This window comes from Pinus tabuliformis, chromosome 1_2 (assembly GCF_031772625.1).
Source record: "Pinus tabuliformis cultivar Carrire ecotype Pingquan chromosome 1_2, CPIR1, whole genome shotgun sequence".
NCBI classification, from domain to species: Eukaryota; Viridiplantae; Streptophyta; class Pinopsida; order Pinales; family Pinaceae; genus Pinus; species Pinus tabuliformis.
In genome coordinates, this window is record NC_142298.1 from 199,137,251 (window position 1) to 199,164,443 (window position 27,193).

Below are 27,193 nucleotides of genomic sequence, written 5' to 3' on the forward strand. Positions count from 1 at the left end.
AAGGTTTCTTCAAAATCAATTTCTTCAATTTGTGAATATCCTTTACAGACAAGTCTTGCCTTATTTCTGATGATTTGTCCATCTTCATTCATTTTGTTTTTGAACACCCACTGAGTTCCAATTGTATTTTTATTCTTTGGACGAGGTACCAGCTCCCATGTCTCATTTTTCTTGATTTGAGACATTTCTTCTTCCATCGCTTCCACCCAAAGAGGATCCTTACTTACTTGAGCAAAAGTTTCTGGTTCTATCATAGATAGGAGAGCAACATCATTTCTCTTTGGTGTACTTGTCATCCTTCTTCGGGTTTGTATTCCTTCATCTACATTGCCAATAATATGCTCTTCCGAGTGATTCTTTTGGAGGAATTTCACTTTTAAAGGAGTTTGAGATGATTCTTTTTCTTTTTGTTTTTCTTGATCTTTTTCTTCTTTTTCAGGTTCTTCTTCACTTTCTTCAATAAAGGGGTCAACTTCATGATCTTCAATTTTCTTTTCTGGAAGTTCTTCATCAATCTTCACATCAATACTTTCCACTATTTTTTGTAGTCGATTATTGTAGCATTTGTAATCTTTGCTTCTAGTAGAATATCCAAGAAATATTCCTTCGTCAACCTGAGAATCAAATTTTCCTGGTGAGTCATCATTGATCTTTATGAAGCATTTGCTTCCAAAAATCTTGAAGTATTTTATTGAAGCAGGTCTTCCTTTCCATAATTCATAAGGAGTCTTCTCATTATTTGGTCTTAGTTGAGTTCGATTCAAGGTATAAACTGCTGTTCCAATTGCTTCCTTCCAAAATTTTGGTTGCAAGTCAGTTGCTAGTAACATAGTTCTGGCCATTTCTTGAATAGTTCGGTTTCTCCTTTCAACTACCCCATTTTGCTTAGGTGTTCTAGCAGTGGAGAGCTCTCTTTCGATTCCATGTTCGTTACAGATGTGAATTCTCCTCCTCTAACCGTTCTAAGACATTTAATTTTGGAATCGTTTTCATTTTCTACAAGAGCTTTAAGATTCTTAAAACATTCAAATGCTTCAGATTTATATTTTATGAAATATACCCACATCAATCTAGTATAGTCATCAATAAATAAAGCAAAATACCTTTCTCCTTGGAGTGCTGGAGTTCTAGTTGGCCCACATAAATCTGCATGAATGATCTCTAGAGGTTTTGATGTGGAGTACTCTTTAGTCTTGTGGCTGGTTCTAGTTTTCTTGCCATGTTCACATGGGCCACATACAATTTGATCTGGTTTGGACATCTTTGGAATGTCCCTTACTGCATTGTTTTGCTGATATTGATCAAGTTATCAAAACTTGTATGCCCCAATTGTTTATGCCACAACCAACTTTCACGTGTTTGACTTAGATAACATTTATCTTCTTGAATTTTGTTCAAAATGTAGACATTATCTGATGTTCTAACTCCTTTCACGACAATTTCTCCTGAGGAAGAGTTCCTTATTTCACAATTTTTAGTGCTGAAGACAACATTATGTCCTTGCTCACAGATTTGGCTAACACTCAAGAGATTGTGTTTGAGCCCATCTACCAACAAAACATTTTGAGGCTTTCCTTGTCCATTAATAATGGTAACGGTTCATTTTCCAACAATTTTGGCAGACCCACTCCCAAAAGATACGTTTCCTTCCTTTTTGTTTAATGAGACAAACTTCCTTTTGTCACCTGTCATGTGTTTGGAGCACCCACTATCCACAAACCAAATATTTTCCTCACTGTGAGCACACAAAGCTAGACCACATTTATCCATATTGGGATTTTCATCTTTTGCTTCTCTACTTTTAAGGGGGCAATTTTGTTCGCTATGTCCATTGTCATTACGTAATGAGCAAATTGGATCAAATTTGGCCAAAGGATCAAATGAGTTGAAACTCTTGATTTGTCCTTGCGTGTTGAGACTACATGGTTTTTTTCTTTGATTCTTCAATCCTGGTGCTTCATTCTTATGAGCCATGCAATGTTTAGCTTGATGACCAAAGTTTTTACAATAATAACACTGTCCAAGAAAGATAGTTTGATACGTTTATAATAGCCATGACTTGAATAAACCTTCTTCCTCGGAGTTGCTCTTTCTTCATTCTTTGGATTTGAGTCAGGCCTTTGATGAGATGATTTTTCTTCTTTTGGATTGCTGCAAAGTACGTTGACATAGCTTCTTGTATTATCCTTGGCACTTGATGGAAAACCGATCTCGGACTTGTCACTTTGAGATTTCTGAGTGTTGAGAATGAGATCAAGTGTTTGAGAACTTTGCCAAATTCTTTTGATTTGTTCCATTTCCTTTTTGAGGGATACTATTTCACCTTCACGTCTTTCACATGTACTGTCCTCCCTTCTTTTAGCTTCCTCTTTGTCTGTTTTAAGAGAGATAACCTTCTTTCGTAACTCCTCATTTTCTTCAATGGTACTTATCAGTAATTCATTTGTATGTTCTTCGTTTACTTGTCTTGGTTCATCATCTTTACTGAATGCCATAAATAGTACTTCCTTTCTTCCCGTATAGTCATTCTCTTCATCTAATTCATCATTACTTTCTTTGTGATGGAAGATATCTTTGTATGATTTCTTCTTGATGACCACATATTCATCCTCATCAGATTCATCTTGTTTAGACTTTAGAGAGGAAATTCTTCTTAGTAAATCCCTTCCTTTTGTATATCCTTCCTTCTTCATTATCACCATCATGGTTATGAGAACATTTTGTAGCGTAATGATCTATTCTTCCACAGTTGAAACAAATAAGAGGATGCTTACCTTTTAGATTAGATCCTTTCTTTAGTTTTTGTACAAATTGCTAAAATTCGGATTCAACATCGGAGTCATCACTGTTGGTACTCCATCCTTTTCCCTTTTTTGATTTTGAGGCCTGGAATGTTGCATCTTTAGAACTTGGGATTCCTTTTCTCATCTCATAGGCAGTGAGGATTCCATGAAGTTCATCCATTTTGAGAGTGTCTAGTTCTTTCATTTCTTCTATAGCACTTATCTTGGAGTCAAATCTGTCTGGGGAAAGATCTTATGACTTTTTGACAACAATGCTTTCTTCAATCTTTTCTCCCAATCCTTTAAGAGAGTTGACTACTTCAGCTACTCAGAGGAAGTATGATGCAATATCTTCTTCATCATCCATTTTCAGACTTTCGAATTGCCTCCTATGAGTTTGAAGCTTTGCCTTCTTAACCTTGGAGTCCCCATCATATAAGCTAACCATCTTATCCCATACTTCTTTGGTTGAGTCACAATTCAAGACTTTCATAAACTCAGAATCAATAATTCCACTGGTAATGGAATTTAGAGCTTTGGCATTTGCAATGTATGCTTTCCTTTCATCTTGATCAGTAGGAAGAGTGGGAGGGGCATTGTACCCATTCAAAACAAAGTTCCAAACTTCAGGTCCAAGGGACATTAAGTAGTAAGACATTCTCTTTTTCCAAAAACCAAAATTAGTACCATCGAACAAGGGAAGCCTTCCTGCTGTCATTTCTTGATTCTTCATTGTAACTTAAGAATCCTTCTTCCAGCTGTTAGGCTGATTCTGAAGAAGCTGGCTTTCATACCAATTGTTGGAAATAATGAGAGGGGCGTGAATCAATATTTCTTTTCAATTGTTATTATTACTTGTTTAGATTCTTTACAATTTTAATCAAAGAAATGATTTTATTAAATATAGAAAAAGATTGAATACAATATCTGATGAGTTTTGCCAAGCACCAACTTGGACTTTGATGAGGCTCCGACCGTGTCTTACCAAGGCACCAACCTTGAATTTAGGAAGACCAACTCCAAGGACACCAATCCTTCCAATTCTGAGTCACCAACCCCAAGGGCTCCAACCCTATAGATTTTCTCTGTTAAGAAAAGTTTGATTGTATTATACTGCTTCCAAGAACTTCTTTACAAAAAAAAAACCTGTCTTTGTAGTCTTTGCAACATGACCCTGTCTGCACTATGGCTTTACTTCGGGGTCTGATTCTGTTGATTTGGGGTAGCATCAGATGTGCTCTAGCCACGAAATTTGGTGGAGAGGTTGGGGCACATGAGATCTTCAATACCCAGAAAGGGTTTGGCTAGATTCTAAATAGATCAGGAGATATTAAAATAATCAATATTTTTAATGGAGTCCCCAAGTCTAAACTTAGGGAAAATAAAATATTAATGTGTATTAATATGAATTTGTGTTAGCTTGGTCCAAAAGACATGGATCAAGCCAGAACTAATCTTAGCTGTTGATTAGGGACTTAATTTTGGTCGTTGACATGTCAACAAGAAAAGTATAAGAAGAGGCTTGAGGGTCACTTGGAAAATACACCAGAGTGATCAGTCATTCTATTCTCTAGAGTGAGGTTTGCTAAGAGAGAGAGAATTAGTGATCGGGAGATGCAACTGAGGGGCATTTGAGTACAGAGAGACAAAGATAGTGCTGAGAGAGCAGCGCAGTAGCGAAGGAGAGTGACGTAGAGCCAGCCAACGTTCACGCAGGGCCACGCAAAGGCAGATGCAACTGAGGGGCATTTGAGTACAGAGAGACAAAGATAGTGCCGAGAGAGAAGCACAATAGCGAAGGAGAGTGACGCAGAGCCAGCCAAGGTTCACGCAGGGCCACACAAAGGCAGCTACGAGCTACGCAGAGCCTTAGAGAGGCCAGCGTTGCTGACGCAGAGGGTTAGAGCGCTGACGTAGGGCATCCCAGGGCTGACGCAGACCCATCCGGGGTGACGTAGGGCTAGCGTGGGATAGAGAGGGGCTAACACAGTCCAGAGAGAGGCTGACGCTGGGGTTTCTGGGGCAGATTTGTGCTGAGTAGCTACTAGAAGGATTATCCGGGGTTTCAGCTAGGAGGTTTCTCTCAAACTGTGAGGTATTATTGCCAAGGAAATTCTCTGTTGGGTAGGCCAGTTTCAGCACCCAGATTGTACTTTGATATTGCTTAATAAGAAAACCCTCAAATAGCTGCACCGGTTTTCCCACATTGGGTTTTTCCGGGGACATTAGACCAAAAATAATGGTGTCATATCGCGTGTTTGTTTCTGTTTCTTTTAGTTGCTGATCTGTAATATGTTGAGCATGAACTAGTGTTTATTTTCAGTATTTACATTGTAAATAACTTGTTAACAAAAATAACAAGTAGGTAGGAATAAATCAAATAAAGTGCATGGAGGGTTTCTAACCAAGTAAAATTAGAAACTTCAGCATGGTATCAGAGGGTGACTGCAGATCAGAGGAGGACTAAAGGACATCAACCGAGTAGAGCAATAGCAATAGAAAACAGCTATCCCGAGGTGACAAAAGTTGTTTCTAGTAGAGCATCAACAAGGAAGGGTGATGCAGTGCCTGTGTCATCAAGGGTGAGCCGGGAAGAGGCAGCGCAGAGGCTAAGGAAGGCAAAGAAGCTTGATGCAGAGCCACGTAGTCGCTGGGAGGGCTGACGAAGTTGGTTGAGGAGGCCGGGTTGCTGGTGTCGGGATTGCGCAGAGCCTAGGAGCTCTCACCTTCAAGTCGCTGGGGTTTAAAGGGTTGCGGGAATATTGCAGAGTGGAGTTGGTGAGGTACTATAGTTAGAACAGTACCGACAGGGCAAGGCCAGAGGAGTTGCTACTGAGGGTTTCTAGATGAGGAACCTGGATCAATGGTGCGGTTGCACAAGACGATTAGAGTATGGGGCATCTCGACAGCGACAGAGGATTTCTAGGAGGGAAATCAGGACTCAGAGGGAGTCCAGAAGAGAACTTCCAGACGAGAAGTAGAGACTCAAAGGAGTCAAATAGAGAACTTCTAGGAGGGAAGTAGAGGAGCATCATGGCACTACACAGAGTAAGAGACCAGGATATACTGGATGGAGCATCGAACTTTGCAGTCTGGAAGGCCAGAATCTTATCCGTACTTGACAGGAATCATGTCAAGAACTTTGCCTTGAAGGTAATAGCTATCCCAGTCGACCCCAATGATAATGACAGGTACGAGGAGGTGATGGCGAGGGCCAAGAGAATTATCCTTGACGGGGTCAAGGATCATGTAGTACCACACGGACGAGAAGGAAACGACATTTGAGATGTGCTAGGCTCTCAAGAAGTTGTACCAACATACTTCTGTGCAGAGAAGAATGTTGCTTGAGAATTAGTTGAGGTCGTATCAGATGAAGAAGGGAGAACCGATTGACACCTTCCTCGGAGGATTGAATGAAATCTGAGATCAATTGACTGCTATAGGGGTGACACCGGATTAGGAGCTGATGGTGAGGATAGCCTTGAATGCTGTCTCAAAACACTGAGAGGTATTTGTCCAGAGTATACTGGGCAGAGGGACACTTCCACCTTGGGATGAAATGTGGGCAGCTCTTTGCCAGGAAGAGATCAGACGACAGTGGAAGACAGGCAGCAGCAGCAAGGGGATCAAAGTCAAGCAAGAGGAGGAAGACGTGGCTCTAACATTTGAGGGAAAGTAGGACAAGCGGAAGAAGAAAGATCTCTCCAAGTTCAAGTGCTTCCACTGTGGGGAGCTGGGTTATTATGCGACCCAGTGTCCAAGGAAGAAGAGTAAGGGAGAGTCTTTCGAGACTAAGGCAGCGCTAGCACGGGCAGAGAAGGAAGTTTTGACATACGATGACTGTGCCATGAGTGCACATGCGCCACTTGAGTGGAAGTGGGGAGACATTGAGCTGTAGTAAAGCGGACTACAGGCAATGAGGGACAGGACCCTTGAGGTACCCAACCTCTTGGATTAGACCTTGCTACGGGAGTCCCGACGAGGAGTAGCAGGACTGGTTGAGTGGGTAGAGACGGATGCAGATGGAGCAGCAGAGAGAACTACAATGCAAGAGTCCCGAGATAGCGCTAAACTAGCAGGCTGCAGCAGTGTGAGAGGCATAAGAGTGTTGCACTAGTGCAGGATGACACAAAGAGGTGTGCAACAGTGCAAGATGCAGGGAATTGTTGCAGCAGCGCAGAGGTTAGAGAGGGAGCACTTGTCAGCGGTAGAGGGAGCTTCAACATCAGTGGGTGTCTCCAGCCCAACAGGGAGGTCAGTTGGGAGATTAGTTACTTACTTCTCAGTGACTCAGTTGCAATGCAGCAGTGGGCAGCACGATGCAACATGATGAGAGGAGGTGCAGTGCAGATGCAGTACTAGGAGAAAGGACCAACAACATCACGAATGTAGAGGGAGCTGTCGTACAAATGCAGCAATGGCAGTGGCAGAACCATGGGCAACAGTACAGGAGGCAGCAGTGCAGAGGATGTTGGGCAAGAAGGCCTAGCATTAGCACAGGTAACGATGTCGGATGATCAGAGTAATACTTAGTGAGGAGTATTGTTAGAGCATAGTCTTCGCTAAGAGGGAGTGTTGATTTGGGTAGCATCAGATGTGCTCTAGCCATGAAATTTGGTGGAGAGGTTGGGGCACATGAGATCTCCAATACCCAGCAAGGGTTTGGGCAGATTCTAAACAGATCAAGAGATATTAAAATAATTAATTTTTTTAATGGAGTCCCTAAGTCTAAACTTAGGGAAAATAAAATATTAATGTGTATTAATATGAATCTGTGTTAAAGTGGTCCGAAAGACATGGATCAAGCCAGATCTAATCTTAGTCGTTGATTAGGGACTTATTCTCGGCCGTTGATATGTCAACAGGAAAAGTATAAGAATAGGCTTGAGGGTCACTTGGAGAATACATCAGAGTGATCAGTCATTCTATTCTCTAGAGTGAGTAAGAGAGATAGAATTAGTGATCAGGAGATGCAGTTGAGGGGCATTTGAGTACAAAGAGACAGAGAGGCAGAGATAGTGCCGAGAGAGCAGCGCAATAGCCAAGGAGAGTGACGTAGAGCCAGCCAATGTTCACGTAGGGCCACGCAGAGGCAGCCAGGAACTGCGTAGAGCCTCAGAGAGGCCAATGTTGCTGACACAGAGGGCCAGAGGGCTGATGCAGGGCATCCTAGGGTTGACACAAACCCATCTGGGTTGATGCAGGGCCAGTGTGGGACAGAGAGGGGTTGACGCAATCTAGAGAGAGGGCGACGCAGTCCAGAGAGAGGGCAATGCTGGGGCTTCTGGGGCAGATTTGTGCTGAGTAGCTACCGGAAGGATTATCGAGGGTTTTAGGTCGGAGATTTCGCTCAAACTGTGAGGTATTACTGCCAAGGAAATTCTCTGTTGGGTAGGCCAGTTTCGACACCCAGATTGTACTATGATATTGCTTAATAAGAAAACCCTCAGATAGCTGCACCGACTTTCCCACATTGGGTTTTTCCGGGAACATTAGTCCAAAAATAATGGTGTCATATGGCGTGTTTGTTTCTGTTTCTTTTAATTGCTGATCTGTAATATGTTGAGCATGAACTAGTGTTTATTTTTAGTATCTACATTGTAAATAACTTGTTAACAAAAATAACAAGTAGGTAGGAACAAATCAGATAAAGTGCATGGAGGGTTTCTATCTAAGTAAACTTAGAAACTTCAGCATGGTATTAGAGTGTGATTGCAGATCATAGGAGGACTAAAGGACATCAGCCGAGCAGAGCAATGGCAGCAGAAAATAGCTATCCCGAGGTGACAGACGCTGTTTCTAGTAGAGCAGCGACAAGGAAGGGTGATGCAGTGCTTGCGTCATTAAGGGTGAGCCAGGAAGAGGCAACACAGAGGCTAAGGAAGGAAAAGAAGCCTCACGTAGAGCCACACAGTGGTTGGGAGGGTTGACACAATTGGCTGAGGAGGCTGGGTCGCTGGTGTTGGGATTGCGTAGTTCCTAGGAGCTCTCACCTTCAGGTCGCTGGGGTTTAGAAGGCTACGGGAATATTGCAGAGTGGAGCTAGTGAGGTACTATAGTTAGAACAGTCCTTGACAGAGCAAGGCCAGAGGAGTTGCTACCGAGGGTTTCTAGACAAGGAACTTGGGTTAGTGGTGCGGTTGCACACGACGATCAGAGTAGGGGGCATCTCGACAATGGCAAAAGGATTTCCAGGAGGGAAATCAGGACTCAGAGGGAGTCCAGAAGAGAACTTCCAGATGGGAAGTAGAGACTCAGAGGAGTGAAACAGAGAACTTCCAAGAGGGAAGTACAGGAGCATCATGGCACTACATGGAGTAAGAGACCAGGATAGACTGGACGGAGCATCAAACTTTGCAGTCTGGAAGGCCAGAATCTTATCCGTACTTGACAGAAATCATGTCAAAACTTCGCCTTGAAGGTAATAGCTATCCTAGTCGACCCCAATGATAATGACAGGGACGAGGAGGTGATGGCGAGGGACAAGAGCATTATCCTTAACGTGGTCAAGGATCATGTAGTACCACACATATTCGAGAAGGAAATGACAATTGAGATGTGGGAGGCTCTCAAGAAGCTGTACCAACATACTTCTGTGCAGAGAAGAATGCTGCTTGAGAATTAGTTGAGGTCGTATCAGATGAAGAAGGGAGAACCGATTGACACCTTCCTCAGAGGACTGAATGAGATCTGAGATCAGTTGACTGCTATAGGGGCAACACCGGATCAGGAGTTGATGGTGAGGATAGGCCTGAATGCTGTCTCAAAAGACTAGGAGGTATTTGTCCAGAGTATACTGGGCAGAGGGACACTTCCACCTTGGGATGAGATGTGGGCAGCTCTTCGCCAGGAAGAGATCAGATGACAATTGAAGACGGGTAGCAGCAGCAAGGGGATCAAAGTCAAGCAAGAGGAGGAAGACGTGGCCCTAACATTTGAGGGAAACCAAGACAAGCAGAAGAAGAAAGATCTCTCCAATTTCAAGTGCTTCCAATGTGGGGAGATGGATCATTATGCGACCCAGTGTCCAAGGAAGAAGAGTAAGGGAGATTCTTTCGAGACTAAGGTAGCATCGGCACGGGCAAAGAAGGAAGTTTTGACAAACGATGACTGTGCCATGAGTGCACACGCGCAACTTGAGCGGAAGTGGAGAGACATCGAGCTGTAGTCAGGTGGACTATAGGCGATGAGGGGCAAGATCGTTGAGGTACCCAACCTCTTGGATTAGACCTTGCTACGGGAGCCCCGACGAGGAGTAGCAGGACTGGCTGAGTGGGTAGAGACGGATGGAGTGACAGAGAGAGCTATAATGCAGGAGTCCCGAGACAACGTAGAGCTAGTAGGCTGCAGCAGTGCGAGAGGCACAGGAGTGTTGCACCAGTGCAAGACGACACAGAGAGCTGTGCAACAGTGCGAGATGCAAGGAGTTGTTGCAGCAGCGTAGAGGTTAGAGAGGGAGCACTTGTCAACGATAGAGGGAGCTTCAACATCAGTGGGTGTCTCTAGCCCAACAGGGAGGTCAGTTGGGAGACAGTTACTTACTTCTCAATAACTGAGTTGCAGTGCAGCAGTGGGTAGCACGATGCATCATGATGAGAGGAGGTGCAGTGTGGATGCAGTACTGGGAGAAAGGACCAGCAACAACACGGATGTAGAGGGAGCTGTCGTACAGATGCAGCAGTGGCAGAACCATGCGCTGCAGTACAGGAGGCAACAGTGCAGAGGATGTTGGGTAGGAAGGCCTAGCATTAGCACAGGTATCGATGCCGGATGATCAGAGTAATACTTAGTGAGGAGTATTGTTAGAGCATAGTCCTTGCTAAGAGGGAGTGTGATTTGGGGTAGGATTGGATGTGCTCTAGCCACGAAATTTGGTGGAGAGTTTGGGGCACATGAGATCTCCAATACCCGTAAAGGGTTTGGGCAGATTCTAAACAGATCAGGAGATATTAAAATAATTAATATTTTTAATGGAGTCCCTAAGTCTAAACTTAGGGAAAATAAAATATTAATGTGTATTAATATGAATCTGTGTTAGAGTGGTCCAAAAGACATGGATTAAGACAAATCTAATCTTAGCCGTTGATTAGGGACTTAATCTCGGCCTTTGATATGTCAACAGGAAAAGTATAAGTAGAGGTTTGAGGGTCACTTGGAGAATACACCAGAGTGATCAGTCATTCTATTCTAGAGTGGTGTTTGCTAAGAGAGATAGAATTAGTGATCGAGAGATGTAGTTGAGGGGCATTGGAGTACAAAGAGACAGAGAGGTAGAGATAGTGCCGAGAGAGCAGCGCAGTAGCCATGGAGAGTGACGTAGAGCCAGCCAATGTTCACGCAGGGCCACGCAGAGACAGCCGGGAGCTGCGCAGAGCCTCAGAGAGGCCAGTGCTGCTGACATAGAGGGTTAGAGGGCTGACGCAGGGCATCCTAGGGCTGACGCAGACCCATTCGGGGTGACGTAGGGCCAACGTGGGATAGGGAGGGGCTGACACTATCCAGTGTGATGCTGACGCTGGGGTTTCTGGGGCAGATTTCTGCTGATTAGCTACTGGAAGGATTATCTGGGGTTTCAGCCGGGAGATTTTTCTCAAACTGTGAGGTATTATTGCCAAGGAAATTCTTTGTTGGGTAGGCCAGTTTCGACACCCAGATTGTACTCTGATATTGCTTAATAAGAAAACCCTTAGATAGTTGCACCGGTTTTCCCACATTGGGTTTTTTCAGGGACTTTAGTCCAAAAATATTGGTGTCATATGGCGTGTTTGTTTCTGTTTCTTTTAGTTGCTGATCTGTAATATGTTGAGCATGAACTAGTGTTTATTTTCGATATTTACATTGGAAATAACTTTTTAAGGAAAATAACAAGTAGGTAGGAATAAATCAGATAAAGTGCATGGAGGGTTTCTAACTAAGTAAACTTAGAAACTTCAACAGATTCTTCCTTGATGGATCAGGTCAAAAAATTGTCCTACTGCTCTGTCTTTAGTTTCCTTCTTTGCTCGACCTTCGACTTTTGCTACACCTTCTGCGTCTTCTCGACCTTCGGCTTCCTCTGTCTCTTCAAGTTCACGAGTTGTATGGATTTTCATACTATTATACAGACTGTACGAATTTAAAAAAAAATCTCAAAAACTTCTCTCGAATGGCGTGACGCTTACAACATTAAATGTTGTTCGTACTGTACCTTATGTTGTTTTCTATGCCTTGATTTCTGTGCCCAACTTTGCCCATAAATCACTCCTTCAGCTTGCAACAACAAATTTCTCCTTCAGAACTTCTCCAGCTCTCAGCGTCCTTTCTCTAATTTGCTCTCATGAAGAATGAATGCACTCTCTTTTCTTTTCCCCCTTTTGTTTCCCTAAATGAATTTTGAGCAACCTTAAGATCTAATGGCTCAGATTCATTTAGATCAAGGGATGAGAATAAATGTGCATTTAATTCTCACTTTCTATTTTTTAACTCACCCATTAAATAAAGTACCCATATTGTACTTTATGTCTAAAGTCACTTTTCTCTTTCTAATTTAACATTGACATTACCACTTATAAAGTCACTTTCACTTTATAAAGTCACACTTAGGAAAAGAATTATTTTGGACACTTTTCCCTAGGTAGTGACCTAAGTTGCATTGAAACGGATATGGGAACGGATACAGAAATGGGGTTTGAAACGGATATGACAAATTTTCAAAAAATACGGATATGATACGACAAGGAAACAACATATATATATGGCAAATTAAAACTTTCATATTACCATTCATCTTTTAGAATCTAGATTCTATATTTAAAAATACAAAATCATCATCATGAATTCCGCATAAACAAATCATCATCACCAATTCAGCTTAAACATTGTCATCATCATTAGAGATTATTATAACATTCAACATATCATCAAGTTTTGTTTCCAATTTCAATCATCAACATCATCACCAAAATTAATAATGCTAAATGCACACTACATAGTACAAATTACAAAATTGAACTATGATTGGCAGTGTACTATCATATGACATATTATGGTATTCAATGTCCATTGTTCAAAAGTTTAAAACATTATCATAAATTACATTTACATATAATCAAATATGTTTTCATCCATGTAATTAAGATTCACATCATCAATTGGATCCTCTCCATGAGTGGGAGCATTGCTGCCATGTCCACTTGAAGATGCAATTATTGGTGCCTCCTCATCAAACAAAATCATATGAGACATGACATTCAACGTCATATCCAAGTCAGGAAACTCTGGAAACGGATCCAAAACCCTTAAAAATAACTTAAACGTTTCAAAAATAAGATCTTGCGTTACGAAAAAACTAAAACGTTTTTGTGCTGTTTCCATGCCGTATCGTACCCATTTCCATTTTTGAAACACCGAACGATGTTTTTGGGGTTTGGGAGGGACGTTTCCAGTAACTTAGGTAGGGACTAACCCATGGGAAATCACTTGTCCAAGGTACATTAAAAATCAACACATCGTTCTTCGCCTTTAATCTAGATTCTTCAATTTTGCACAATGACCACAAATCACTGAATCGAGTGGTTTCCTTCTTCCCATAGATGGTTGACACAAATTCCCCCCACTCCTCAGGTAGTGCATTGAGCACAATGGTGGTCATCTCTCGATCAGACATTACTTTTCCTATCTCTTGTAGTTGATCTCTAATTTCAAATACCTTCATGCAATACGAAGCTATTCCTTATTCCCTTGAGATTTCATCTTGCATAGTTCGGTTCTTAAAGATATGATTTTTCCTGTAGTGCTTACAAAAAACAACTCCACCAATTTGTCATAAATTTCCTTCGTTGTCTTTAACTTTGCAACATAAGGGATGAGAGAATCCTTGATCGACTCTATGAGGATCCTTTGTGCCCTTATTTCTCCTTTCATGTACTTTGATAGTGCTTGAGCTTGCTCTTGATATGGTTTGGTGATGGAGCCCTTTGCATATTCAATAACTTCATTTTCCATGAGAATTAAATCTATTTTCTTCTTCCATGTAAGGTAGTTTGATGTCCCAACCAATTTATTATTCTCCTTGCAGAATGTAGTTATTTGGTTTGTAGATTGAGACATAAAAATATAAAATACTTGTCAAGTGAAGATGCTCCTTTGATGATGATATGTTCAACTTGATTCCTTTTCGATTATGATGATAATTGAAGATGCCTTCTTGATGATGGTAGTTGAGGATGCTTCATTGATGATGTCTTCCTTCTTCAAAGATGACAGTGTTTCCCTTTTAGGAGAGGGAGATTGCCTTGTTGCCTTGATTTCTTTGATGATGAAGTGGCCTTCTTGCCTCCTTTGGATGATGATTATAGAATGTGTTAGCTTTCCAAGAATGCTTCAAGTGTGGGAAGTCCTTCTAGAATGGAGGTAGGGTCTTTGAGGTCTTCTTATTCTTCCAAGGGTTGTGATGATGTGATCCTTGTGATATCTTGATGCCTTTTGTTTCTCCTTGATGATTGATGTCCTTGATTGCTTCTTAGCCCTTCTTGATGATCTCCATGTGCTCAGCTCTTGTGTATTCTTCTTCAAGCTGCCTTTTCTTGTTCTAGTCACCTTAGCTTTGATACCATGTTGAGAAATCTAGGGGCAGCTAGATTAGGTGATTTCTCCTACTTAGATAACTGCTTGTAATGTATTTTTACTTAACTTGATTATCTTCTTTCACTTCATTATACTATGTTTTTATCATCAAAGCGCTACCAAACTATGAAATACAATGAGACAAGAGGACACAAAATGTAGGCTGTAAGCCAGGGCCAAAACCTCTCCTCCTGAGAGGAAAACCCACAAGAATTCTTCTCTTCTTATAGAATGTTCAGATGATGAATTCCAAGACCTATGACCCTAGTCAAGGTCCCCTCCAAGAACAAGTCAAACCTGCCTTTGATGATCTTTTCTTCCACAAAATCAGCACCAGTCAAACTTGCTCTAAGACTTGAGATTTCAGCCTCTCTTCAGAATTTTGGCTTGCTGCATCGGTACTGCAATTTCAGCTTCTAGTGCAGAAACCCCAGTTGGCATGTGTGAGAAATTAATGGTGAATTCTTCCTTCTTTCTTGTTTGCTGGGTTAGGCTTCTCTTCCTAGACAATTTGGCCTGCAAAATGATATTTTTGGCACTTTATTTTGGCTTCCTTTATGACTGATTTTCTGCAATGATTTCTGCCCTAGTCTCTTTGCACGTGTGAGAACTTTTAGCTCAAAAACAGTCCCAAAAACTTCAATTTAGCTTCTCCTTGTATTCTCCTCTTCTTCGCTCCTTTTAGGTCTCTCTTGTTCTCCTTGATTGAACTTCTTTTAGCTGAATGAATGTCCTCAAATGTGGTCGACTTCCATCTTATATATAGGCATCTAGGGAGCCCTAATAGGCCGACTTGTCACTGTGTAGGCCGACTTGTCTTGGAGGTAAACTTTGACTCAAATAAATTCTCTTGACCAGATACAATATGCCCAAAAGGGTGTTCAACATATTACAATGACTCTTTTGACTTAATGACAAAACCTAGAAGCACTCAATGGGTGTTTGACCTACAAATAAAGTTGACTTGAGCATGAAACCCATGCTACAAAATAATAATAATAATTTTCTCTCTTTTCATCAAGTACATAACATCATGATTATATGAAGACTGAACCTAGTTACACTTTTCAACAGGAAGTACATCACATTTATATTGATGTTTGATGCATTGATATGATCTATGAATTGGTCTTTGCAGTTCACAATATTAGACATACATAATTCTAGCAAGCTATGGATCTATTCCTCGATTGGGACACACAGGCTCCAAACCAATTGAGCACTGTGGCTTTTTTTCCTGCATAGGCTACTGATAAGACCCCTTGTATATTCAACAAATTTCTAATATATGAATGACTCTCATTGTTAGTTGTGGATACATAAGAACTCCAAATTCTCATGATGACTATTTGGTTCAGTGATTTTGGTATGGTAGCTGCTTACGACATGGCTAAATCTAAGCCTTCTGTTTACAGTTTGTATGAGTCCTATTCCTCTGCGATGGAATGACGTTTGATTATTTCATTGGGAAGCTAATTTGTTGATTCTTATTTTCATTTGCTTTTTATTTATTTTTTAAATAGATGGGCTCCAACCAATTATATTTTTTAAATAGATGAGGTCCCAACCAATTTATAGTTTTGAGGTCCCAACCAATTTATCCGCTCCTGAAGCCTAAAAATTATCGTTTGCATGTGATTAGAAACATCTATATTTTAATTTTTGTATCATGTATGATGTATCAAATATTCAACAGCATCTAAAACTTTTATATCATGACGTAGTGTTCTATTATTTTATTTTTTTTTATAGATTTTTTCGGTGGAAATGAAAGCTTCATCTATTTAAATTTCAAATTCTGTATCTATGTTCCATCATGCTTATTTGTGATTAGCCATTAATAGTAAAATTAATTTTTCTTGATATGTTCTATACTTTTTTCTCCATTTTTTAGGGGAGTGAGGTGTGGTTTCACTATGCGTTGTCCCTTGGCATCCCATGAAATTTGAAGGGCTTCCTCAGCCATCCCCAAGACTCTATCCAGTCTTCCCATCCATGAAACTTAGTAAAACATAGCAGATTTATATTTTGCACGTGTATAGCTTATCACACTGAAAGATACAAGTGATTGTCAAGTGCTTCTTTGGTTGATATAATAACTCTTCATTGAATGAAATCTAATTATAAATTCAAATTTCTACGTCTACTTTTCATTTGAACCTACTCCAGAGTTCAGAATTGATTTTTTTTTTGTATCTTTTGTTGCAATGTTGCAGCATTGTTCGCAGCACAGCTGTTGGACCTGTTTTAAGAGTAAACTTCCGATGTTTGAAGACCTTATCATTTCAGGAGGTTACCAAGAAGAATAATTCTAATGGAAGGGAAGGTAAAAAGTTGTGGAGTCTTCCAATGTATTTATCACGTGCATGGCAAGGAATGGAAGGGGCTGAAAAGAGTTCTCCCCAGTCAGCACAAGGTTCAAGTTGGTTCACTAAGTTGCAAGAGCAGAATATTATTCAACTAGCCAAGGAAATTTTACAAAATCCACAATCCAGGCCGAAATTCCCCGACAAAGATCAGATGATTAAACAATTACAAGAGGCCCGATTAGACCACACCATTTTGGGGGTTTGGAAGAGCTTAGATGTCTCGATCCAGTGGCCGTTGGCAATATTGTAAGTAGCTGTATTTGGTCTTGACATAGATTAAAGGATACTGATGCAACCCTTTCCCATTTTCCAAAAGAAAGGACACGAAATGGATGCTAGTTCAGACTGCCATTTTCATATTGGTGGTGTTTTTAATTAATATGTATTATCAAAACAACTAGTGTTCACTTGTGACATCTCTTACTTTTTTCCCTTAATTTGGAACTTGAAAAATAAATATCTTTTGTAGCTAATTATGTTTGTCTGTCCTAAATTGATAATTTTAGGACAGTGACAACTGTGCCCCCAAAATATGCATGCTGAGATAAGGCATGAGCAGAAATTTGACCAAAAAACCTCTCTATTCTATTATGGAGCAGAGCGTGATAAAACAACCACAAATATTCTCCTTGTGTTGCAGCTACTTTACATAAAATGATCAGTAGCATCTAATAGCAATCATGGAAATGCTCCTATATTAAACAATGCTTCATTCATAGAAGAAATAGGAAAACAATAAATAATTTATTTTCACTAAATAACATTGATATCATTTGTTTCCAGTGTCCAAAGGTTTTATAACAATTCCAGAAATGTAGCAAAATAGAAACAAGTAAACTGCGGTTTTTAACATAGGCTACCTGCTGTTCCATAGCCACTTACAAATCATAATAGGACTTGGGTGAAGTGAATTCCTAGGTCATCCTCAAGCTTGGAGTTTTACACAATATGCCTGCCCCAGAGCTAAAACACTTTCCATAACTTCGTAATAGCTAGTCTAGGATGATGTTTTGGCTTACCTGCCTGAGGGCTGGAATACTTCTAATTATTAACATAACTGAAGTTATATCATATCTCCTTCTGACCAGAACACCTCCAAATGCTACTGTGAGTTGTAACTAGCTATTCATGATGAAAAAGCAGACTACTGCATTGGTTCCATACAAGAGCCTTTTAGTGTCTAGTAACTGTTTGTCCTATCAAAGCATGTTAAGTTATTCTTACTTTGCTATTTTTATTTAGAGAATCTGATGGGTTCTTTTTACCACTTTGTTTGTGTCTGTGCAGCTTTTCTTGTTATTTGGCTATTACAGTCTTATATGGATTTCGTGCTTCCAACGATTTACTACCTTTGTGGATTATAGGGCCTTTAATGATGGGTGTCTATATCAAATTATGTCAGATTGTTTATGCTCATTGCATAAGAATTGCAACCAATGTTGTAATTATGGGAAAGACTACGTTCATAGCTGCAAAGAATGGTGATCTTACACGACCCATGTTGTTGCAGTTTGAGCAATTTTTGGAGGGCAAAAGGTCTGAACTTGTGTACTATTTCAAGGGTGGGGGATTCAAGAAATTCTTGGAGCAAAAGCGTAGAGAATATGAAGAACGAATATCAGAAGCCATACAGGACTATGCTGAGGATAACTGGCCACGATGGCGTGCCATAACAGGATTCCTGAGGAAGATATTTCCCCAATAGGAACATCAAGGTACATATTGCTCCTATTGGGGACTTGTTTGCACGTGAGTTTTGGTATAATATATATTCTGTTCTAAGTGAAATCCTATTTCAATAGGTGCAACATTGGCAATTTTAGTGCTGAAATTTGCATTCTATGTCAAAACAACTCTAAGCATCTGGACAGTGGAGACTATGCATGACTATTGTGTTCTGTGGAAAGAAATGTATTCATATGCGCCATAGAAACATGAAAATTGTGAGTTCAAGCAACAGAATAGCACATCAGATGCAGAACGCTTAAGCAATTTGCACTGCTGTTTAAATTGTTAGTGATAAATTGTTTCATATACCTTTAGATGACTAAGGCTATAATTTTATCTTTCCCTTTTCAGTCCGACCTCCTTTTCTTAAAGTATTATTGCTTTGCCGTTTGTCTGAAATTGAACTTTTTTGGTTGTTGAAGCAATGACAAAAGTCTTTGTTTCATTTTTTCGTCGATGCTTGTTTTCCATGTTCTCAATTTCAGGCATACATTTCAGTCAGTGACAACCATTCTCTTTTTCTGAGATGATTCATCAACTGCTGGTTCTCTCTATCAAATCTGTCAATGTTTTGGTATTCTTCAACAAATTCAAGGATGTGAATGGAAAGTTCTGTTTTTACTTGTCAATATAGCTGACATAGTTCAAGTAGTGAAGTGTTTGGTTTATGCTTTTAAGTAGTGAAATGTTAAATGTGTATTTTATAAATACAGAAGAAAAAAATTGGCAAATACAAAACTAAAATATTTCTATATCAATCCATCCCTAGTCTTCATTCCATCTGATTAATTGAAGGGGCAAAGAAAATGATGGTTTTATTATAACTTACACATAAAATGAAATCTAACCGTCTTAATAAAAGTGGCAAAGAAAACGATTATTTGATTAAAACTTGTACATGAAATGAAACCTATCCATCTTGTTGAATTTTTCTTAGGTTTTCTAAATTGATAATTACTTGTGATTTCTTAATTTAATTTTCCTTACATTCATACTCATCATAAAGTAATTACACAAAAGACATTAACAATAGAAACGAAATGCTAGTAGGATCATGGAGAGACAACGACACGAACACAATATTTACCCTAGGAAAACCCACACGGGGGGAATGTTGAAGAATGTAACTAGGTTTTGTTTTCATAAATTGTATTTGAGTCACAATGAAATGTATTTATCAAAAGAGTGAAAAATTATTATTATTATTATTATTAATATGACTTATTAAAATATGGGTTTCATGCTTTGGGTCATCATGTTTTAGGTCAGAGTCCCCATTGAGGACTTCTAGGATTTATACTGAGTCATTAGATTCATTGTCCATTTAAAGAGACCCTACTTGGGCTTTTGAATCATGTAAATATAATTAATATCGAGTAAAATAAGTCATTTGTCACCTCCACACCAAGTCGGCCTCAAGGAGATCAAGTTGGCCTCAAATAGAGTGATTCAACCTCACCAGATGCCTATATATTGAAGCAGTTCAAATTCATTTGGACATTCACACACACAAGTTCAATATCTAAGAGAAGAAGAGCAGAAAAAGTGTGAAGTGGTTGAAAGAAGGAAGATCAAAGTTTCTGGGTTTGTCTCTCTTTCACTCGTGTGATTTTACTGGGATATTTGCTGGAAGGACGAAGATACTGCTGGGTCGAAGTTGTTGCTGGGTTAACTACTGGGTCGAAGTTGTTGCTGTATTAACTATTGGGTTGAAGTTGTTGCTGGGTTAATTGTTGGGTCGAAGTTTTTGCTGGGTTAACTGTTGGGTCGAAGTTGTCGCTAGGTTAACTATTAGGTCGAAGTTATTACTGGCCCGCTAATTGTTGGATCGAAGTTGTTGCTGGGCTAACTATTGGGTCGAAGTTGTTATCGGGCTACTGATGGGTCGAAGTTCTGCTAGATCGAAGTTCTGTTGTTGCTGCTAGGTCAAAGTTATTGTTGAAAGGGTTATCATCTATGGAAGGAAGAAATGGTTGACTTGGTGTGGAGTAATTTTGCGTCTAGGTCAAGAGTCTTGGATCATCTCATGAAATTATTAAGGAAAAGTTGTTGACTGGGTTTTCCCCTAGATAGGGGTTTTGCCCTGGTTGTCTGCCTACATCTGGTGTATGTGATCTTTGTGCTATTGTTTTGGTAATTGCTTGATAAACTAAAAGATAAAAGAGGAACATAAGAAAAACATAAGAATATCACAAGTAATTATCTATATAAAGAAAATATTTCTGCCTTTCTGATTTTTTAACATGGAATCAGAGCTAAGGTGAAGAAGGGAAAAAGGCAACTCAAAGATCTATTGAAAGAAGAATAAGGAGTTTTAAGAAATTTGAATAAAGATCATCAAAAGGATCCATATAAGAAGTAAAGTCTACCATCTTCAAGGACAATATCTAACTCAATAATGAAGGGAGAAAACAAATTAGAAGGAGTATCCAACTACAAGGCATGGAAGAAGAGGATATACGTCATCCTTGAGAAAAATAAAGTATTGGATTTAGTCAAAGGAAAAGTAAATAAGCCTTCTAATGAGTCAAGTGATGCAAAAAAGGCAAAGTTCAGGGAAATAGAAATATTGGCCATGACACTAATGGATGGAATAAAGGATAACATCATTCCATATCTATCCAACATAGATTCTGCTCAAGATATGTGTGAGGCATTATCCGAATTATTCACTATCAAGAATCTTGGTCAAATAGCAAGTCTTAAGAATGAATTGAGGTCTAGAAGGATGACAAAGGAAGACATTGTGGCATTCTTCTTTGTGAGAAAAGCTAGATTAAGAGATGAACTCCAAGCAATTGATGAGATAGTACTGGAAAATGAGCTTGTAATCACTTTACTTTTAGGTTTACCTACATCATGGAGTGTCTTCTCATCAGGTCTCAACAGTTGGAAGGAAACTCCTACATTCGAACAACTATGGAATGCATGTAGTCAAGAAGAAGTCAAAATTTCTCTAGTAAGCAACAAAGAGAATGAAGAAGAAAAAGTTTCAAATGCCTACTACGCTCATCATAAAAACAAAGGATCTTTCAAGAAGTCTAAAGGGCATAGAAGGAAGATAGACCTAGCCAAAATTGAATGCTACAATTGTCACAAGATGGGTCACTATAAAAGTGATTGTCCTGAGAATCTAAGAAATAGAAAGAGAAATAGGGATTATGCAAATGTTTCCGAAGAAGAATCTCCAAAGAAGCACAAGACCAAAGAATCAGAAATAAATGACTTACACTACTAAGTCTTTCTACTCTAAGTTTTTGAATTGTTTTATATTTTATATTTTTAGTACTTATAGGTTTAACATTCTTTGGAGATATATTGTTGAGTTGTTTTGTTAAAGTTATATGTGTCCCTCGAGATTGGATTAAGAGGGAGACCTCACCATTTTCCAAAGATAAGTATTTTACTCCTTGTCTTATCTTTTATATTTGGTTTCCCTTTTTTATCTAGATGTGTTTACACTAGATGTTAATAACATTTCTTTTTATATTTTCCTTGTTTAGGAAAAGCTTGTTGATATGCTCAAGGGCTATGAAGAAGACTTCACAAGGCAAAGCATAGAAGTCCTATTGGAATTGATGCTTATAAGGTTTGTCTAAACTCAATGGTATGTCTGGGACTATAAGCTTTGTTTCTCTTTGTGATATAGGTACCTTCATTCATTTTAAGAAATTTGTTTTACATTACTAACAAGTGTTATGCCTAGGACCTTTGAATCATAAAGATTCTTGTATGGGAGATTAATCATCAGATTGGATCTACCCTCATTAAAATCATTATATTTGTGGAATCCTAAAAGGTTCCCTATAAAATCCTAACCTAAGAGTATGTCAATGCTAATGTGAAAGACCTAGTCTACTTAAGGTTACTGATGAAATCTAGAAAATACTATACTTTTGATGTTCGGGGTATTATTATGGAAAGCCTAGTCCTTTAGGGTTTGATGGTAATGTGTTCCTAGTTCTCGAGGTTTTGGTAAATTAGGGTTTATGAATAAAACCCTTATGTATCGAGAGTAAGCTCCTTGGGTTGAAACCCTAGGTGTATGTTTGTCTGACTGATCAAAACCCTAGCCTAATCGAGATTGTTATATGTCTGACTTTAAATATATTGATATTTGTGTCTTGGGTTTGTCTGGTATATGTTATGATGTGCTTGTGCATGATTATTCTAAATATGTATATGTGTTGACCTATTTGTTGATAAGTTCTAGGGTTTGCAACTAAACCCTAGTCGAAGTTTGATATTCTAGGATATGGTGATAGTGTTTCCATTATGATGATAAAATCTAGGGTTTACTACAAACCCTAGTAAAAGTTGGTCATATTGTTGAAACCTTAAGTTGTGATTTGCTTGATTTTATTTGTTGACATCTAAGGCTTAATGTCTCATGAATGGAATCTAGGGTTTGCATTAAATCCTAGTAGAAAAACTAAAGTTGTTAGATGCATTCTAAGTGTACTTGTTAGAATTGCTTCTAGGGTTTGCAATATATTATAGTAGGGTATGTCATGTCTCTGGAAGAAATATTGAATCCCTAGATATAATGAGGATTGTTATCCTAATTGAGTTAGTGATGTCATCTAGGGGTTATAACCTAACCATAGCAAGAAGTTGAAGTAAAAAAGTATGTGTCCCTTGTTGATTATGAACCTAACTAAGTTTAAGTATTTAATGTCTAAAGTCCAATACCTCCATGATTCTGATATAGTTAAGTTCATGCTCCTATATATGTATTTGGTTGTACTTTCTATCTAGGTTGTGTAGGTACATAATCTTCAAGATGATGAAGATGTTCATAAATAAATGTGATTTGATAAGCATGATGAAGGAAGTTATATGAATGATGATAATCAAGATAGCTTTGATAGGAAGGATGGAAGCCATGAAATATTCTCCGATGTTATAGAAAGAAGTTGATCTCCCTAAGTTAAGGAGTCGTCGAGATAAAAGGAAAGATATCTCCCAAGTTGAGAGGGAGGGCATATGACAGTGATAATGGATACCTTGAAGAACTTTGAGAAAGCATATTGGAGTACTGCTGAAAGAAGGAAAGCACGATTTGGTTGTTGCATGTAAAGTAGGAAAGGAAGCTGAATAATTGAGGAAACCTTTGACAAGATTTGTTTGGGAAGCCATGAAGTCCTATTGTGATGAATTGTGAGGTAGCATCAAGATGTCAGAAGACCCTGAAGGTTCGTGTTTACTTATGGGTATTTGAAAGGTTGTTACCAATTGGGGTTGCAACTGTTCAGGTAAATCTCTCAAAGTTTTTCAAAAGCATGCTCGAGGTTAGAGAGATTTGATGTGTTGAGGCATTGTGTGTGTAAAATGGCTGGGATGACATCAGGCTGACATATGTATTAATGTCTAGATCCCAAAGAGGGAGGGTGGCGTTGGTCATGGAGCTCTAACCTTGGATACGTACCTAGATCCCTTGGTTGATGGTTAGCAAGTAAGCTTGTTGGTACTTAGATTGGCTAAAAGATTTAGTCCATCTTAGTCCCACCTAAATAGATTGTCGTGGTCAAGAATCTAGTCCGTGTCACCGTAAGTGCCTAAACTCTTCATGGCTCATGTGCTTTGAGATATTCCATGTACTTGTATGAATACCTCCCTAGTCAATAGGGAGTGTTGAAGAGTGTAACTAGGTTTAGTCTTCATAAATTGTATTTGAGTCATAATGAAATGTACTTATCAAAATAATGATTTTTTTTTTTTTTTAATTATATATTATTATTATTATGACTTATTAAAGCATGGGTTTCATGCTTGGGTCATCATGTTTTAGGTCAAATTCCCCTTTGAGGACTTCTAGGATTTATATTGAGTCATTAGCGTCATTATCCATTTAAAGAGACCCTTGGGTTTTTGAATCATGTAAAAAGAATTAATATTGAGTAAAATAAGTCAATTGTCACCACCACACCAAGTTGGCCTCAAGGAGATGAAGTCGACCTAAAACAGAGTAATTCAACCTCACCAGAAGCCTATATATTGAAGCAGTTCGAATTCATTTGGACACTCACACACACAAGGCTAATCTCTAAGAGAAGAAGAGCAGAGAAATTGCGAAGTTGCTGGAAGAAGGAAGATCAAAGTTTTCGGGTTTGTCTCTCTATCTCACTCGTGTGGTTTTACTGGGATATTTGATGCTAAGTCAAAGTTGTTGTTGGGTTAACCACTGGGCCGAAGTTGTTATTGGGCTAACTATTGGATCAAAGTTGTTGTTGGGCTAACTATTGGGTTGAAGTTGTTACTAAGCTACTGTTGGGTTGAAGTTTTGCTAGGTCAAAGTTTTGTTGCTGCTAGGTTAAAGTTATTGTTGAAAGGGTCATCATCTACAAAAGGAAGAAAGGGTTGACTTGGTGTGGAGGAAGTACGTGTCTAGGTCAAGATTCTTGGATCATCTCATGAAATTATTAAGAAAGAGTTGTTGACTAGGTTTTCCCCTAGATCGAGGTTTTTCCCTGGCTATCTGCCTACATTTGGTGTCTGTGATATTTGTGCTATTGTTTCGGTATGTTGGGTCCCTATAATACTAGTGATTACCCCATTACTATTGTAGTTATACCCCTTATTAATATTGTTGTGCCTCTATTGTCCCCATATTGTTATTACTGTGCTCCATAGAATCCCTCTATTGTTATTTTTGTGGCTTTATATTATTATTGTTAGGTTGGCTGGGTTATATTGTGACTCCCTAGACTCCTATATATAGAAATGAGGTTTTTTTCATTTGAATCATCTAAGAATTATTCATTTATGTAATGTAAAGGAGGTTGCCCCCTCGAAAAGGCTGAATTCTAAGGCGTTGATCTATCTTTTCTTGAGCTGGTTTCATAACATTTTGTATCAGAGCTTTGGATTCTAGGGTTTCACTGCTCCAAATAGGTCATCGTGGCATTTTCGCTATAACTTTTTTTTTGCGACGTTTCAAAAGTTGCAAAAAAAAACCCATTTGAGAAGAAATCACGCTGAACCTCGGGTCCAAATTTCAGAGCTTTTCACGCTATATTTGCGGAGATATGATCTGAGGAAGTTGGTCTTTTTGCAGACTCCTGAATTACATTCCAAACAGGTGACCTAGGGAAAATCGTCATAACTTTCTCTCTGGGGATCAGATTGAAATTTCATAAGAAGGTACAGAAAGAGGACGGATTGTAGTTTCTTGTATGCATTTTTCAGATCCAAAGGTCGAAACAGTGACTCGTGGCACGTCGTACAAGTTCGCTCTACTGAACTAGTCTATAATCAAGTCACTGTGGGAGATTTCGCATAACTCTTCCTTGGAGAATCCAATTTGGGTCAGACTTGTGGCATTGGAAAGAGGACACAAAGCGTTATTGCAGGTCACAAATTCAGAACTAGATAATCGTAAAGTACAGAGATACATCAGAGGCAATATCGAGCTCCTACAAAGTGAAAAAAGGTGTATAGATTTTCTTAAATTTTTGCTTAAGCTTGGCTTGAAAATTTATTTTGAAGGAATTCAAAGGGCATAGTAGAGCATTATTATCAGTAACTGATGCCCCGAGGAAAGAAAATGCAAACACCTAGTAAGGAACCTGAAAGCTCTAACATGACTCATGAAGAAGAGGAAGAAATGCTACATGATATATCAAAATTACAAGAACAAGTGCAACAAATGTCACTGTCACAAAAGCTAACAGAAGCTAAGATGAATGGCATGGAAGCTAAGATGGACAATTTGAAGATAGATTTGAACACAAATTTGAAGACAGGCATGGCAGATTTGAAGACAGATTTGACAAATTTTCTATAAGAAATACTTACTAATGGTGAAAAGGTAGTAAAGGAAACTCATGAGGTGAACAAAATAAATGTTAATCATGATATCATATACTCTAATGTGGGATCGAAGACCCACCACATTCCAAAAATCGATATGAGGAAATTTGATGGCAAGGATCCTGCAACATGGATATTACAGATGGAGCAATTTTTCGATCTCAATAATGTGCAAAACACACAAAAGGTACGTATTGCAACTTTATATTTGGAATAAAATCAGTTTGTATTGTATCAATGGCTTTGCTCTCGTAAACAATTTATCACTTGGGCAATTTTTATGGAAGAATTGATAGCACATTATGAGGATACAAAAAGCAACATTTTTTTTAGTCAATTGATAAGTCTCAAACAAAAGGGTTCAATAATGGAGCACATTGAGGAGTTCCAAAAATTGAACATAAGGGTAAAAGATATTCCAGAGGAGCATAGGATTGATGTGTTCATAGGGTCTTTAAAGGATAATATCCAACATGATGTTCGCCTTTGGGAACCTGATTCATTAGAGAAGGCATTCAGGTTAGCAAGAAAAATGGAAAGCAAAATTATGGTAACCAGGAAGCATACCACTCACAACTATAAAGACGGAAGTGTTGTTGCCCCTAGTCTTCCACAACCTATAAGGTTGACACCACAACAATTGGAAGAAAAAAGAGAAAAAGGGCTTTGTTACAGTTGTGATAGCAAATACACTAAAGGTCATAAGTGTGCCGAGAATAAATTATTCTACATAGATTGTGAAGAAGAAGAAGAAAAGGAGCAAGAAAGGTCAAAAGAAGAGGATATACTCCAAGAACAAAGCCTAGATAAAGAAGAAATGAATCTGACCATATCTTGTGATGCATTGGCTAGAATTACCACTCCTCAAACCATCAAGATAGAAGGACAAATCAAGAA

At 39.0% G+C, this 27,193-nt stretch overlaps 1 protein-coding gene across 2 annotated transcripts in view; it reads left to right on the plus strand.

The window, feature by feature from the left end:
• EMB2759 (embryo defective 2759) overlaps positions 1 to 18,840 on the plus strand; it is a 157,170-nt gene extending 138,330 nt beyond the window's left edge. For both annotated transcript variants that reach the window (XM_089394929.1, XM_089394930.1), the window contains exons 4-5: positions 16,604 to 17,002; positions 18,044 to 18,840. In XM_089394929.1, coding sequence (XP_089251055.1) covers positions 16,604 to 17,002; positions 18,044 to 18,461 — 817 coding nt within the window. In that variant the 3' untranslated portion in view covers positions 18,462 to 18,840. The remainder of the gene's footprint in view (positions 1 to 16,603; positions 17,003 to 18,043) is intronic.
• Positions 18,841 to 27,193: the final 8,353 nt, after the last annotated feature.